Here is a 12,569-nt window from a genome sequence, read left to right as displayed (position 1 = left end):
TTCTACTTGGAGACAGAAATCTTACCATGCTGGTGCTTTCTATCTTCATTCCTAGCATCTATTCAAATGTCAGTCGTTGAGCAGTAAAATAAAAAGAACACGAGCAAAAAACGTATCTTAAATAAAGTTGCCTTTTAAACTGGTTAGCTGTGTAATTTGTTTAATCTTCATGGAATGCGTAAAAAGGAACCTCTACCTTCTGATTTCAATCTCTATTTAGTTCCCAGAGCTCCTCACTCCTCAGATTGTTTGGTCAGAAAGAGCCTTTAGTGTGTTAGGGCCCTAAAGGCAACACACTGTGTCACCAGGACAGCAGTTGATTCACATGATCTTTAAACAAGGATGTACACACAACTAACGTCACCAAGCAATCCTGAATGTGTTCAAAGATTTACCAGAAAATCTCCAGGGTGCTTATTATGCTGCACGTAAATATACAGCCAACACTGTGCAGTTCATTGGGAAGCTGAAGAGTTCAAAGCACCCCCTTTTTTTTTTTTTTAGCAGAAGCCGCCCCTGTTCTATGTGGAGTGTCAGCTGTGATGGCCTATTGACATGTTAATGCAATGTTAATGTATTCTAATAGATAATCTGGCCTGATCACAGCGGTCGTTGGCTCACCCAGACTGTTTGAGGTGAATATGTTGCAGCAGCAGCACCCCCCACGCCCGTCATTTCACTGCCGTCCTCCTTTCCCAGTAGTCCTACTACTCCTGGGAGAAGTGGGGTCAGTTTTATCAAAGCACAACGGCCTGATGATATCTCGCTCATGTTTATGTGCATTGCAGATAAAGCACCCTTAACCCCTTCTTGTGTCATCAATCTCGCTTTAGTTTGATTTGTTCTTTGAAATTGCTGTAATCCCACTTCCATTTTGGTTGTTTACTTTGCCACGGATCTATTGAGGACCCATCAGATTTGCAGTGGTTTTTAGGTCACGTCTGCTGCAGGTCATGAAAAAAATCATCTGATAACTATCACGCCTCTCTGGATGGTTTATTTAGCTCCAGTAAATCGGAGGCAGGGCTAAGCAGCAGAGAAAGAGAGCTCAGCTGGTTGTGAGAGAGAGAAGAGAGCAGCTCGATGCATATTAGAGTTCAACAGCCCTCCCCGCGGCCTGGGAGCTCCAGTAACAGCATAATACACACTATGTAGGTCAGAGACGCTGCAGTGCTCCACTTCCCCAGCCCAGTGAAACTGACAGGCTGGAACGCCACTGGCGGTCTGCTGGGACGGAAGGATGAGAGGCTTTTTTTTTTCTTTCCCTCCCCCCGCTTTTCTTTTCTTCATCCCCCTCCCCCACCACCTCTCTCCTCCCATGATTCCTCTTCCTCACTCTCACTTCTGCTCCCTCTTGTCTCTTTGTGCTGTTTTCATGTCTCCTGTGTGTACGTTTTGTATGTGATTGGATTCTTACGTAATACGGCACCGCTCTCTCTGATGTGTTGATGTGTTGGTACTGTACCCCAGTGTGCCCGGGCTGTGTTGACCTGCGGACTGTGCATCAGTGCCTCCTGACAGCTATCTAACCCTGTGGTCATCTCTATGGCCATGTCACACAGCAGCCTTCAACTATCTCATTACTCCTCTGTCCTCGCTGCAAGCTCTTACATGAGCTGTGTTCAGCATCTAACAGTTGGTGCTATGAATAGCCTGTCACATGTTGCTAACATGTGATGTGTGGAGAACATACTCTCATCCATTTAGTTTCATTCCTGCTCTGCAGCAGTCGTCGTATTACATTTACTGTCTGTATGCGCTGCATTTTTAATGCTGTTTTTTTTTTCTTCTCCCTTTCCCCCCTGCTTGTTGTGTGTCCCTGTTTTTCTCTCTCTGCAGGATGCTGTTTTGTAACTTTTTATACAAGAAAAGCCGCACTGGAGGCCCAGAATGCACTGCACAACATAAAGACCTTAAGTGGGGTGAGTAAGCACAGTATGGGCTGCTTTTAGCTGCTTGAGCCCCTCTACATCCCTGGTGCAGGCTGTGAGCTGTGTGCTGGCCGATAATGAGCTCCCGGCTCACTGAACGCCTGTCTGGCCTGAGAAATATCTCAGCCCCCACTATGCACTAACACCACACTGAGGACTGCCCGAACCTCAACACACTGAATTGATAACCCAGCTGACCCAACATACACACAGATGCAGGTATCAGGTAAAATGTGCTTGACCAGGCAGCAGGTTATTCACTGAGGCACAGGACCCGATCGCCACAAAGTGGAACAAATTATTAATGCTTGTCTTCATGAATCATTGATGCACATCTACATTTTTATTTCCTAAAGTTGGAGATACAAAAGGAAGCAAGTTGAAGTCTTTTGCACAATGCAGCCTAGTGAATGTGGTCTCTTAATTCCTTACCTGATTTATCTAAAGAGATTAAAGCCCAGTCAACTGGAATAAGTGCAATTGCTTGTTAAACCTTTACAAATCTACCCTGCCTATACACCGTTCTAAATTACTCTCGTTCCAATCAATTAAATCTATACCAAACAACTCCAACCGTCGATTATGTCAATACCAGTCTATTAAAAAAGGAGCCACCGTCGTTGAGGTTACAGGTAAATATTGAACCGGGTTGATAAATGAGGATAGCAGGCGGAGTATACAGGCCTAGCTCTTCACTGGAAGACTATCAATCAGCCAGACATTTCAAATAAAGTGTGGTCTAACAGCTCAGCTCTCGAATCCCAATCCCCGGTCATATTGTTACTGGCATTTACTGCAAGTGACTGCGTTTGGTTTGCGTGACATTGGAAATGCTTGTTTCCCTGTTCCTGCTTTCTCTCCCTTCTGTGCCTTGCTCTCCTTGGTCAGTAACGCTAGCCAGTACCCATACTGAGCAGGCCATCTGTCTGCTTCTCTTTAGTGCTTGTCAAAAACAAACCCACCACTTTTCATAAGTACAACCTGCTCAGGCATCTCAGTTAGATTTATTCCCTCTTTCGTGTCGCATGGCAGGTAAATGTGCTAAAAATATATTCATTTGAAGTTCTATGAGTCGCCTTGGACAATAGTGCTCATTAAATGGCATGAAATGACAGATCCTGCAGCAATTCTGCATCCATTTTCTCCCATACACAGCTTGAGAAAAGGCATGTTCAGAGATGTTAGGCTGACTCAAATTAGTTTTTTCACAGCTTAGATTTGCCACACCTTATTGTTTTTGTATGTGATTTAATGGTGTGTAGAGTGTTTTGAGTGTGAGTGAAATTTCTCCAAAAACTCAAACTCACTGTTCATTTGAAAGCAATACAGAACTGGCTTGATTGTCAACTATCTCTGTAAAATTGTTCTAAAGAAGATAAGGGATGTTGACAGGAAGAATCGATCAATCAATCAGTTCAATCAAAAGTCTACGATACAGCGAGAAGTGAAATTGGATACTGGAGAATTAGATCCTTGCCATCAACTCATAGACACATCCTCCTGAATCTGGCAGTGGTGAAGGATGATGGTTTCAGAGTGAGAACAAAACAAGAAGCAGAGAAATACTTGGAAGATGGAGGGTGGGGTCGGTGAGCGAGTGTAAAGCTATGAGACCCTTGTGATGAGAGATTACAAGGCTGAGCACCTGCATAGTTTTATAATGGTGGCAGGTGCGGTGTTAACCATTTCTCTACCCTTTATTTCAGATGCATCATCCTATCCAGATGAAACCCGCTGACAGTGAGAAAACAAGTGGTAAGTGGATTCCTGTGAAATGCCATGTTGACACCAGCCGAAGGATGGGATGGTAGAGAAATCATACATGAGCAAGACAAAAAGTTTGAAATTTTAAAAGAAAGTCGGGGCTTGATTGTGTCTCTATTTAATACAAAAATGCGAAAGCCCAAGGGAATTGGCTTTCAGGGAATGTGCAGTGATACACAATATCTATTTAGTGCCAATATTCATTAATGAATTATTTTAGAACAACTACCAGACATGTTTTTAAATAACCATACATTAGCCTACTTTTAAACCAAAAGAGAGACAACTGATGGAAATGGAGGACAGCTCTCTCTCGACTACACTGAAATGCGACTCCTGTTTTAACAGACGTGTAACAGCATTTCTGCATCTCCTTATCTCCGTCTACTGTGTTGTGTGATCGTCTCTTCAGCTGTCTGCAGCCAGCAGTAGAGACGCTGTGGGCCTGTTTATTCAAAGTTTATTCATTTTGAACCTGAACATGTCCAAATTGCACCAATTGCACTTCCTTGGATCCCCAGAAATATACCCACCAAATGTGAAGTCGATCCAATGAACGATTGTTGAGAAAAGTGAATTTCTCATTGAGGGTGGAAGCCACCAATTGTTTGCATGATTTAAGTTGTCTTGGCAACATATCTTATAGGTCACACGATATTGGGCTATGTAATATGCCATTAATTAATACATTTATTTGTCTTTGTCCCACCGGACATTTTGGCCAGTGATATTTTCACCTGCCGGTCAACTACATGTGACCGCAGCCAAATACTGGCATATGCTGGCTAACGTAAACCCTGATATAGTATCAGGGGTTAGGAGGATTAAGGGCTTTAAAAGGCCCCAAGGGGAAAAGAGTAGAGCAGGTACAGGGGATCTGGAGGGGAGCACAAATGGATGATACAGTCATCTGTCTAGAGAAGTAGATACAGATGAAAACAGAGCTGCAAGTCGCAGAGATTTGAACCAAGGGGCTGGCACCTTGAGTGAGAGGCAGAAAATGTGGCAGCATGACAAGGAGAGAGCTTGAACAAGAAAAAGAGAGGTGCATGATTTAACGCCGGATGTAACTGCCGCTTTCATAGCTCTATAATTGTTTGTGTCTAACTGAATAGCTGTTCTCTTTTTTCATCCTTCTGCAGCGGTAGAAGACAGAAAGCTCTTCATCGGAATGGTTTCAAAGAAATACGGCGAGAACGAGATCAGAATGATGTTCTCGTCTTTCGGGCAGATCGAAGAGTGCCGAATTCTCCGGGGACCAGATGGTCAGAGCAGAGGTAGGTGTGCTTTCACAGTGCACAGTGTTCTTTGCCTCACAGCCGGCACCTTCAGCATAGCCGAGTACACATTCTCATCAAGTATTTATACAGGCCCCTCCCTACTTCATCATTTTAACCCCCTCCACCCCCAAATCAAGTGCTATTCACTTCCAGTGGCACCCATTCCCTCCCCATAGTCCTGTCCTCTTGTCACTGTTACGCTCAGCCTCCGCATCTCACAGTGTGAAGGGCCACCGCACTTGCAGTCCGGCACAATGGCCCGTCGCCTTGGCAACCGCTGGCTGCTGGTGTTCGTGGGCTCAGCTGGCAGGCGGCTCGGCTCAGCTCAGCTCCTCCTTTACCGCCTCCTTCATCACACTCTACAAAGGCTGGAATTAGCCTGTCGTTGCATCTCCAACATAGCTCTCACTGCATAAAGCCTCAGATAGCAGGCAGCACAAGGCTCTCGCGTTGATGTATACGATTAAACCTCTTAGCAGAGACAGTTGGCCATGAATTTCTACCCCTTCTTTTTTCCCTAGTAAATTTGCGCAGTGTAAGCCCAATTTGAAATGGACCGTAATACTCTTTGATGTTTGCAGATCTCACTTATTTTAGCAAATCAAAGCCTTTTCAGTGTGTATTTATGTTTTGCATTTTATGTGTGTGTATATAATCACGTTGACTGTTTTCACCATGACACCACATAGTCAAGCCTCTTTGGGTGGCAATTTAATCTGTCGATCACTGTGCTCATGTGACACGTGTTCCTGTTCTCCTTGTTGTGTTCTTTCTCAGTGTGCTAACCAGTGAGGGTGGTTCTGTGTGCTTGGGAGTTGCCATTCTCTGTACTGTAATGTGTTTTTTTGGGGTTCATAACGAGTTGTCCAAACCTTTTTGTCTTGTTTTGTTTCTTCTTGTCCCCCCCCCCTCCTCCCTCCAACCCCCCCTCTCCTATTGTCCCCCCCTACAGGCTGTGCGTTTGTCACATTTGCTACCAGGGCAATGGCACAGAATGCAATCAAAACCATGCATCACTCTCAGACTATGGAGGTACTGTACCCCTTAGCACCTATTTCTCATGTTCCCCCCTTCCCCACTCATACATTCTGCTGCCCCCTTGTGTTGGAAGGATGAATAACCTGTCCAAGCAGATGGTGTCCATTCATTACAGAGCATGAGTCATTTCCAAAACCACTCTTGCCAATTACAAAATTACATTGTCGTCTGCAAAATAATTGAATAAAACTCGAAACATAGCCTCTCACATAGCTGCTGAATCCAGAGCTAACAGGACATGACGAGGTTTGCTGTCATCTCTAATTTTGGGCTGAACTAAATGCATCTCATTTATTGATTCTGATAATATTTTAGAGCCTAGCCATCCCAGTCTGCCATAATCAATCTATATTTTGGACCACAGGGAATCAAGCTCACACCATCAGATATAGGTTAACAAAGAATTAACCTAGCCTTGAGCAGCTACTCTATTAGATTTCTTCAAAAACTGGGTCCATGTCATTGTGTAGCCAATGGTATCTTCATGGAAGTGGAGCAGCAGTAATTTGACAGCTAGCAGGTCAGAGGCTCCCCAGTGAAGCATCAGACCAAGTCTAATTAGGAGCCCAACCAAACATAACACTCCTCCTCCCAGATTAAACGCAGGCCCCAGTGGTGGTGCCACCTATTCCCCCCATATCATAACCTCCCCAATTCTCAGCTGCCATGGGAGGTGCTGCTGGTTCAGAAGCCATTTTCCCTGTCCAGCCTGGTCCCTGTCCGGCTCTCAACTCTCAAAATACTTTTGCACCGCATGCCTCGTGTCCATGCGTCTGTCTGAACAGTATGTGACTGTCTGCTTGTGAGATTGTGTGTATTGTAATGCATTTTTCTTGTTAACGTCTGCTGACATATCCTCATTTGAATGTCATGTTTTAAGTGTTGTCTCCATCTATTGTCTGCTTGTCTGTGGACTCGATTCAGCTCCTCAGAGTGCTCAAAAGATTCACTGTCTGCAGCATTATCCTGTGCCCCCCCCTTTTGGAATGTGGCCTGGCTTAGCTATGCATGGCAGATGTCTTCTGTGTGTTAGCTTTGATATGAATGCAACAGGCATAAAAACTGTATTGAGGCATAGCTGATTACCCCCCTTTTTGGGGAAAAAAATGACTGGGTCCTTGCATTGGTAAATAAACTATTCATTCTTCAGGTTGCATCTGAATCCGTCTAACATCTTTGACCTCTTCACTGCTTCAGGGCTGTTCCTCACCTTTGGTGGTGAAGTTTGCAGACACACAGCGAGATAAGGAGCAGCGACGCCTGCAGCAGCAGCTAGTACAGCAGATTCAACAGCTCAACAGTGCCTCCACATGGGGAAACCTGGCCGGCCTGGGGACACTCACACCGCAGTACCTGGCTGTAAGTGTTGCTCAAACACGCCCTGCTGAGCTGCACAAAAACTTATGTCTTATCATATGGCACTGTATTAATAGTTTAGACATATGTTGAGTATATGGCCCTCTTGACTTGCAAAGTACGAGTGTGAAAAAATATATACGTTTTGACGTGAAGAAATACAATGTTGGCGGTATTTAGGTTCATGTACGAATAGACCACTTGGTTTTTAACCAAAACCAGAAAATGAGCTTCACTAGGGCAAGATTTTTCTCCGTGATATGATGTATTGAATTACATTGTCAAGTGATCCCATTTATCTGCTGCTGTTTGTTAAACAGTTGATCAGCTTTAATTGTTTTGGATGGAAATGCAGCAGCCATTTTGTCTATAATACAGACAGTCTTGTGGGCCTGAAACATTCGGTAAATTTGTTGGAATTGTTTTTAAACTATCAAAGATTAACTCATCAGAGGCCTACATAAAACAATGTCATGGTGCCGAATGCAAATACAATTTTAAATGCTGCGCAGTATTCAGACCTGAACTATGATTACCTTCGGCTCAGAGTAGGATTTGGAGCCAATTGTCACGTGACTTAAACTTGGACATAGCATGAACAGCCCAGTTGTTTCTGAGAGGAAAACTAAAAAAAGATAGTGACTGAACTGACTCATACATACCAAATACATGTAGAATAAAGGGAAACGGAGGGACTTTATTGCAAAAACTCCGTAATATTCGGTACAAACCTTGCCCCTGTGTTGTTGCTGCATCTCTAATAAAGATCAAATTTAAACTTAATGGATATCCGATGTCAAAAAAGTTAAATGTATCAAAGAAGCGTTCAAGACAGCTAAAACTCAGATTGCTCAATCACCTCTGGGAGAGGTTTGAGTCACATCTTAGCCAAATGTTGAAAGAGTGTTGATTACATCCGTCTTTCCAAGGCACATATATAATCTTTTGTAATAGTATGTAGTGTAAATACGTCCGTATGAGTGCTGTGGCAATAGCCCATTTACTGTCTGATTTTCTTAATACGTCCATTGTCTTTCTCCTCTATCCTTGTCATAACGGCAGCTAAAATGATATTAGCCATTGCTACATATGATCAAATCCAAGGCGCACTGAGCCGCTGTACTTTGTCTGATCCTTGATCAGTCTAACCCTTTTTCATAAATAGGATTCATTCACATTTTTGTGTTATGGATAGTTATGGGTAGTTGTTAGCTAATGCTAGCTAAACTGTTATTGATGTGAGTAAACAAAGTGCCAGAAGAATAACTACTGCACTTTGGCAGTTACCAACCAGCTTCAGGGGCATTACCACTTCCTCTTGGCGTGGAGGATTGCCAACCCCTATTTGCATGTAAATCCATTTCTGTTGGCCAGATTACAAATCTAAGTGTAAGGAAAGTATTTTATCCAGACACAAGACACTTTAAATGACCTGTGTAAATGGGGCCTAAATCACTAAATGAATTCTTTTTCTCAAACAAACAAGCAGAACCAGCCTTCACATATTAAATAATGAGTGTACAAAAGCAAAGATTATAACCTCACATTATATGTCCTCACATTTACAGCATAATGGTAACATTATACGTTGTTCAACAACAGTTGTAGTTATGTTGTTGATTATTTAAGATCTGATTGTGTGTTCCCTGTTTGACTCTTTCTTTCTTTCTTTGTCCTCAACAGTTGCTCCAGCAAGCCACATCTACCAGTAACCAAGGCAGTTTCAATAGTATGCAGAGGCTAGGAGGTGAGACCATCGTTTCAGATTTTGAGATGTTCATCCTCTATAATTGAACAAGCTGACACTTCGCATGTCACCAACGTTATGACTCAGTGCTCTACGCCCACATGGTGTTAACTGCAATAAATCACATTACTGTTTCAGATCAGTGGCACATTCATAATCAGCGCCGCTATTCTAAGCCTGTGCAAAACACACTGCACATAACCACGACTTGGCTATAGCTATAGACCTGTGAGGAGAAATGTTCCATGTTTAAAGAAAGAAACAACACACAACTATTGTGGATGTGGTTGTGTATGTAGAGATATAATTTCAGGTCTTATACTAAAACCACTCATGCCATATCCAATACAACCCTCAAATTTTTAGTACACAAATTCCAAATTAACCAAATGTAATGGCTTAAATATGATGATGAAAAATAAAAAAAAAATTCAGACATAATGTTGATGGGTCAGATGGTAACTTGACAAAAAAAGAGTGAATGGAAAAGCAGCAACACTGATTGCAAGAATGCCAGATTGTATCCTGGCAGTGTTATATAGAGGAGGCTGAGGAGAGGAATGTGCTTTTAATCGATAGTCTCAATGACGCATATCATCTGAAACTGTAGAGAAGTATTCTCTATGCATGCATTCTGGAGAAGTTTGTTCCCTCCAAGAGTTTTTGGAACGATCTGCGACAACTTGAGCATAAATTTGGAAGTCTTTGATAATCACCTCTGTTTCTCTCTCTCGCTGCAGGTGTGAATCCCCTTCAGCTGCAGAACTTGGCCACATTAGCTGCTGCTGCAGCTACAGCTCAGAGTTCTGGCAGCCCAACCTCCACCAGCGCCCTGTCTACAAACAGTGGGGCCCTGGGAGCCCTGGGCAGTCCAGGTAATTATTATTCATTTGTAGTATGTGCATGTACTATACATACAGTATTAAGCACCCAGTGTGAATCAAACCCTATGGCAGTGTTAGTTATCATGGTTCATTAAGTTCAGTTAAAGTACTTGTTTAAGGATATTGTTTTGCTTGCTGTATTTTTAACCTTGTTTAGTCATAAATGCCAAATGTGTTTATCTTCACATGTATTACCTCACCCGTTGATATAAACACACATGTTAACATGTTGTCCTGTTGCTGTGATGGTACCTACCAACTGCTCTGCAAACCTCTTCATCTGCTATTTGCCTAACGGCCCTCAGCCATTCCTCATTTATTTTATGGGAGTTAATCACCCACATATAAAATTTTATGAGAGCCCCCATTTCCCTTTTAATCTGTGTAAATATACATTGGCTCCATCTGTCTGAGTTTAGCATATTGCTGTTGCAGTAATGACCTCTTCTCGTTAAGAGACAGATTTTAACTGCCCCTTCACTGCTGTGTCATCCTCTCATAACCATAACAATTTGTGGCAAAGACGCCAGGCGTTTAGAGAGATTTGTGGTGTTTTGAACATGAGCAAGTGCCCCCCGTGGTAACCCATATGTCGTATTTATTGTCTCTCAACAGCCGGTTCAACAGCAGGGTCCAGCATGGGTGCTGCCATGAACACCTTGGCATCTCTGGGCACCCTGCAGAGTCTCACTGGGACCTCTGTGGGCCTCAACCTCAACGCTCTCACCAACAGCGTCAGTGGTAAGAATGAATAAACTGGATAAAATGTAAAAGAAATTAATACGGTTACTGTTTCACTTCATCTTCAATTCTGCATTATGGAATTTTAACCATTAGGACGCAGAAAGACTTAAAAAGATCCAAGTTAAAGATACATTTTACACTTATCCTGGCTGCAATTAGCCGTGACTCTGTTTCATGAGAGCAGTGGAGATTTATTCTAACAGCCAGGCGTGATTAATCCTGGTGCTTTATCTGTTCACTCAACAGTTCTTATGTATATTTGCACCTTATTTTTATTAGCCTGCATTGAAATATGACAGGTTCATATTGTCATTATTATTGTAACATTAAAATACATGTATTATATTATATTATTTTTATATATATATATATATATATATATATATATATATATATATATATATATATATATATATATATATATATATATAAAAAAAAATATGAGTATAATTATGACAGATTTAGTTAAACATCAAGTTAAACATACACTCAGTGGCCAGTTTATTAGGTGCACTAATCTAATACAATCTAATAGAAAAGCTCAACTATAAATTTACTAGGATAAAAATGTTCAGTTTTGAAGGATTAACTTTTTTTCTCGAGGTTGTTTGCATTCCATTGAACTGGTCTTAACAAAATGAACGGGGAGGTTATTAGACACGTGTCTAGGCATGAGAGATTTTCACACACAAGGCAAACCAAAGTGCTTTATAAAGTTTACAAGCAAAAGCAAAACAAGAATGATACACACAGCAAAAGCACCCAGAATAAACAAAGTAATAAACAAATTTAAATATAATGTTGTCTGTCATCACCACTAATTTAAACCTCAATAATAAACATATTTTTGAATTAATACTTATTAGTGAAATATTAACAGAAACTGGCTATTGTACACTTTAGGTAGAATATGTGACAGAGCTGTTGTACAGGGTTGTAATAGATTGTATAGGTGTAACTAATATAGTCGGCAGGGAGTGTAACATGACAAGTTTTTTGTAAAGGTTTGTTTTTCTGCACCCCCTGGTGGCTAAAACATTTAATGCTGCTTTAAATACCAACCTCATAATAAAAGTTGTAAAATGTTTGATTGTCTGACTGTACAACACATTCACTTGTTTCTGTTTCTCAGGTATGGGGGCCATGAATGGAGGCCTGGGAGGCTCCATGGCCAACGGGTCAGCAGCCAGCTCCATGGACGCTCTGACCCAGGCCTACTCAGGGATGCAGCAGTACACAGCCTCCGCCCTGCCCTCCCTCTATGGCCAGTCTCTCCTGCAGCAGAGTATTGCTGGCAGCCAGAAGGAAGGTGAGTAGTTCCTCAGCCCACACCAACATGCTCTCACATTCACATCTTCAAATATGTTTCAGTCTGTTTTTCATCACTTTGTAAATAACATTAACTCAACAATTAACTAATTATATTTGTGTTTGCAATCTAAATATGTATCTAACTTGAGTTTTTGATTTGCTTACCAAATGGAGTAGGGCCAGAGGGCGCCAACCTGTTCATCTACCACCTGCCCCAGGAGTTTGGGGACCAGGATCTTCTGCAGATGTTTATGCCTTTTGGAAATGTGGTCTCTGCCAAAGTCTTCATTGACAAACAGACCAATCTGAGCAAGTGCTTTGGTAAGTGTTATTGATATTGATATTCCTTTCCAACTTGCTACGTTGTGTTGCAGATATAAGGTTGCCATGGTGCCACCATATATTTCCTAGTGAGACCTTGGCCTCACATTCAAATACAGCTGAACCGATATTGATCTACAGCAACAGCTATGCACAATTTTATTTTATTTTTATGTTTTATCAGAGTCTAAGT

General features: G+C 42.0%; 1 protein-coding gene across 6 annotated transcripts in view; it reads left to right on the top strand.

The window, feature by feature from the left end:
* LOC127352602 (CUGBP Elav-like family member 2) overlaps window positions 1-12,569 on the top strand; it is a 32,195-nt gene that overhangs the window by 14,126 nt on the left and 5,500 nt on the right. For 4 of the 6 annotated variants that reach the window (XM_051381117.1, XM_051381116.1, XM_051381119.1 and 1 more), the window contains exons 3-12: window positions 1,840-1,922; window positions 3,638-3,686; window positions 4,838-4,972; window positions 5,928-6,007; window positions 7,211-7,372; window positions 9,053-9,116; window positions 9,857-9,991; window positions 10,616-10,741; window positions 11,877-12,053; window positions 12,230-12,376. In XM_051381117.1, coding sequence (XP_051237077.1) covers window positions 1,840-1,922; window positions 3,638-3,686; window positions 4,838-4,972; window positions 5,928-6,007; window positions 7,211-7,372; window positions 9,053-9,116; window positions 9,857-9,991; window positions 10,616-10,741; window positions 11,877-12,053; window positions 12,230-12,376 — 1,158 coding nt within the window. The remainder of the gene's footprint in view (window positions 1-1,839; window positions 1,923-3,637; window positions 3,687-4,837; window positions 4,973-5,927; window positions 6,008-7,210; window positions 7,373-9,052; window positions 9,117-9,856; window positions 9,992-10,615; window positions 10,742-11,876; window positions 12,054-12,229; window positions 12,377-12,569) is intronic. The other 2 variants (XM_051381118.1, XM_051381121.1) reach the window with 1 other exon arrangement.

This window comes from Dicentrarchus labrax, unplaced genomic scaffold (genome assembly GCF_905237075.1).
Source record: "Dicentrarchus labrax unplaced genomic scaffold, dlabrax2021, whole genome shotgun sequence".
Taxonomy (NCBI): Eukaryota; Metazoa; Chordata; class Actinopteri; family Moronidae; genus Dicentrarchus; species Dicentrarchus labrax.
The sequence above is the reverse complement of the archived record's forward strand: the minus strand, read 5'-3'. Positions and strand labels throughout refer to the sequence as shown.